Source organism: Octodon degus, unplaced genomic scaffold (assembly GCF_000260255.1).
Source record: "Octodon degus isolate 3935 unplaced genomic scaffold, OctDeg1.0 scaffold00043, whole genome shotgun sequence".
NCBI classification, from domain to species: domain Eukaryota; kingdom Metazoa; phylum Chordata; class Mammalia; order Rodentia; family Octodontidae; genus Octodon; species Octodon degus.
Genome location: NW_004524619.1, coordinates 5553639 through 5557984, shown reverse-complemented (window position 1 = coordinate 5557984; position 4346 = coordinate 5553639). Strand labels below are relative to the sequence as shown.

General features: G+C 37.6%; 1 protein-coding gene across 6 annotated transcripts in view; it reads right to left on the bottom strand.

Annotated features, from left to right (window-relative positions):
- Positions 1–4346, bottom strand: part of Dnah12 (dynein axonemal heavy chain 12) — a 186845-nt gene that overhangs the window by 69179 nt on the left and 113320 nt on the right. For all 6 annotated transcript variants that reach the window (XM_023715784.1, XM_023715785.1, XM_023715786.1 and 3 more), the window contains exons 30-32: positions 1380–1489; positions 542–725; positions 272–412 (exon numbers count right to left, since the gene is read on the bottom strand). In XM_023715784.1, the coding sequence (XP_023571552.1) occupies positions 272–412; positions 542–725; positions 1380–1489 (435 nt within the window). The remainder of the gene's footprint in view (positions 1–271; positions 413–541; positions 726–1379; positions 1490–4346) is intronic.

Here is a 4346-nt window from a genome sequence, read left to right as displayed (position 1 = left end):
AAAGAAAAAAAGAAAGAAAGAGAGAAAAGAAAGAAAAAAGACTACAGCACAGTTTTTATTAGAATGATTACTTATAAACCTGTTTAGGACCAGGGATATAGCTCAGTGGTACAAGCTCCTCGCTGGCCAAGTGCTAGATCCCGAGTTTGATTCCTGGTACCAAAACCCCCAAAACAACAACAACAACAACAAAGCCTATTTAATTAGCTGTTGAACATAAAATCGCTTAATCATGTCTGAACCTGATCTGGTTTTTATCATGATGATTTACCTTTTTATTATCATCCAGGACTGTGTTCATACTCTCTATCCACAAAGTGTCTATAGGACCATCAAAGACAACCCATTTTCGGTCAGGCGTTTCTGATAAGGCAAATTCTCTAAAAGTATTTGCCACGATACCATCAGTCCACTGAGGAAAGAAAAGCAAGAATTTGAAAGCTCTGCTAAGTTTTAGTGGAAGAAAACCAAAAACACTTCAAATTTCTTGCTTTAACATGCACTGTCAGTAGGAGAGCTGAGAAGGTATACTGTAGATTACCTCATGAGACACTGGGTCAAACTGCCCGAAAAGCTGGCCCATAGTAATTGATTTGGGGTTCACAGTCCTGTAAATGACTTTCTCTTCCTCTCCATAGCCATATTCATTCATAAGAGTTAAAGTGTCAGCCAGCACATGCATGACTTTTGTCTTGGCAGCAAAAGGCTCTCCTACTAACATAAAACTATTAAAGAAGTAATGATATAATAAGATTCTAAAACACAATGGAAAATTATTTATACCAGAATGTAAACCTTCACCTTATGATAATTGTTATATAATTTCTAAAATTCTATGATGTTTTGTTGGACAAGACAAAAATGCATATAATTTCTAAACTGGTTGGCTTTATATCAAATTTTCCACATTACTGTCATACAATTATCTACAAAAGAGAATATTATTAAAAAAAATCTCCAAAACAAAATGACTTAGCCCATCATTCATGATGGCTATTGGTACTGAGAAGGGAGGAAGGTGTTCTTGACACAATAAAAAAGACAATATATGTCACTGGCTTGGTGGCAAATTAATAGGTTTCAGAGGCTACAAGATGAATGCTTATTGCTATGCAATGATAAAATATTTAGATCTCTTTAGGTAACCTGGAAAACAAATATACATAGTGAAATTAGAATTTTAGGGTAACTCTTGTAGGGTAACTCATTGGATACGTTGTGTGAAAGAAACAAACCTTTGCTCTGTAAACTACTGGGAGGTGGAGAGTTGTTTACTCTCTATTCTACCTAGTAAAGTTCTTTTTCTTTTTCTTTATGCATTTTATTGTTTTAAAATTTTAAAGTAGCATCAAATGATGGCGGATAATCTACAACCTTACCCATGTCTAACGATCATCATTTCATAGGTCTGGATCATTTTTTCAAGAAAAAATTTCACAGGCTGCAGATTTCGTGTGTTGCAGGCTTCATGGGCACATTTTAAAAAGTCCTGAAATTAAAAAGATGGAATGCATTTTTACACAACAGCATTTAATGCACATCATGCTAGAGTTTTCTTTTCTTTCTTTTTCTTTTTCTTTTTTTTTTTTTTTTGTGTGGAACCAGGGATTCAACTCAGGCCCTTGCGCTTTATTTTTCAAATTAGAGGAAGAACAAATTGAAAGTTATTAATGATCACTGTATCATAACGTGGCTTCACAGCATCATGTTGAAAAAAACACCCTCTTTTTTTAATTAACTATTGGTATATTTTAGTTACACATAATGATCACATTCATTATTGGGAATTTGTATCTGTACATGATATCTTACTTGTTTTTCCATTCCCCTATCCTTCCTTCAATTTCTTTTACCCTCCTAAAAATAACTCTTTTTAATAGTGCTTCCTAGAATTCTATTTTTGGTTAGGATATAAAAGAACATACCAAAAAGCCTTTATACTATAGTAAAAAGAAATATTTAGGACAAGGTCTATAGGGTCTCACTATGTAGATCAGACTCATAGTGATTCTCCTGTTTTCAGTCTCCCAAGTGCAGGGATTACAGACGCGCACCACCACACCCAGTCTCAATTGCTGCCTCAGCGCACCCCACGAATAAGGCTGGCACAGCATGCCGGGGATTGAACACCAGCACTGCGCTCTACCTAAGCAGGTGCTGTAGTCTGCTGAGCTATCAGGCTGACTCTCTAAATAGAAATAAATAATGAAGCTAAAAATCATTTTTAAAAAAATGTTTGAAGGGGCTGGGGAGATGGCTCAGTAGAATAAGTGCTTGCCTGCCAAGCGCAAGGGCCTGAGTTCAATCCCCAGTTCCGCAAAAAAAAAAAAAAAAAAATGCACTGTCAGTAGGAGAGCTGAGAAGGTATACTGTAGATTACCTCATGGTGTGGAGGCACATGCCTGTAATCCTAGCACTTGAGAGGCAGAGGCAGGAGAGTTGCTGCAAATTCAAGGTCAGCACGGGCTACATAGTGAGACCAGGTACAGGCTGGCATTGAGCTTACTCTGTGACCCAGGCTGGCCCCAAACTTGTGGAAACCCCCTTACCTGAGTACTGGGATTACTAGTATGTGTGACTTTACACCTGGCCATTATTAAAAATCCAAAGGTATAGAAGAACTTTGAATACAAATAAGTCTTAAGGAACTTAACTTCAGAAAGGGGTAAGCTTTTCCTAGGCAAGCTCAGCTATAACTGCTTTCATTCCTGGGAACATGTTCTAAATCTGGACATGGTAGACATTCATTTGGGCCTACTACAGATAGAGGGGCTTTGTTAAAATAAGGAGAAACCAACAAATTTTAATGTTTATATGGCTGACATAATACAGTTGAACCTGGAGGAACCCGAAATGTCCAGTTGGTTCTCACTGCTCATTTTGTTTGTTTGTGTTTTACTCAGTTTGTCATGACACAAAAGACCAAAGGTCCACCTAGAAAGAACAGAGAATTTCTTTAGGCTTAGGATGCTTAGATCCTAAAATAACTGCTGGCAAGACAGGCCTGTAATATAACAGGAAAACTGTCACTCCAAAGACGTTTGAAATCAAAAGTAAAGTATAGTTCAATGACACTACAATAAAACTCCAACAACAGATTGAGTTGATCAACAATTCACTGGAGTTACCCAAGACAGGATAATACATGGTTTTTTTGTACAAACCTGGTTAGCCTCTAAAATTATTTCACATAATTTAATGTCTACAATAAAATCAAGATATACAAATCTTTTTTATGAGCATAATATATTTATTGAGGGAAAGAAAGCTCGTGTCTGAGAGAGGGACAGGAGGGGGGCCCGAGTGGTTAGTCCCCCAAGACATATAAGTCTTAAGAAGTAGCTAAGTACTAAGAGAAGAAAGAGTAACTAAAAACAAGCTCACAGATGATTGATATATCATGATTAGCAGAATTTTTTGTGTATGAATTTTGTTTTCTTTAATAATTTTACTGAGAAAAAAATAGCAATGAAACAGTTTCAAAACCAATTACTAGCACAGTTTCAATAATTAATACATTGCATATTGTTGTCTTAGTGGTTATTCATTGTACAAGATGCAGACATGATATCCTGTCCACAGACACTATTAGAATAAATCTCTGTATTCATTGAATTAAGAGAAGCTGTATATCTATCCTAACTATTTTGAGTACACAGATACAAAATGGTCGTTCAATTTTATCCCTCTTTTAACACTTGAAACAAAACACTTTGTGTGGTGCTGGGAACCAAAGCCAGACCATCATGCCTATCAGGCAAACATTCTATCCATGAGCTACACTTACAGCCCTAAAACAACTTTATAATGGAGCATAAAAGAAAATGGAGCCAAGCATGGTAGCACATGCGTATAACATCAGCACTTCAGGGAGTTGAAGAAAGCAGCGCAAACTCAACCTAGAAAACCTATCAAACTAGCAAGATTCTGCCTCAAAATAAATAAAAAATAAATAAATAGGGCTAGGTTTGTAGCTTCATGTAAAGGTCTTGGGTTGAATTCCCAATACTGGGGTGGGGGAAAAGAAAGAAACAGATGGGCTCTGGAGAGATAGCTCAGTGGTCTAAGTACCTGGCTGGCAAGTGCAAGGACCTGGGTTTGATCCCTGGTACTGCATGCCACGCTGCTGCACTGGCTGCAAGACCCTGTACCAAATAAATAAATAACAAGATAAAGAATTTCAGTAGAGAAATGGCATCTCTAAAGGGAACCAAATCAGGGGCTGGTGAGATGGCTCAGTGGTCTAAAGCATCTACTTAGAACAAGCTTAGCAAAGCACAGGGACCACGGTTCAATCCCCCAGCACCACATGCCAGCCAGCCCCGCCCCCTGGTGGGCTGAGCTGG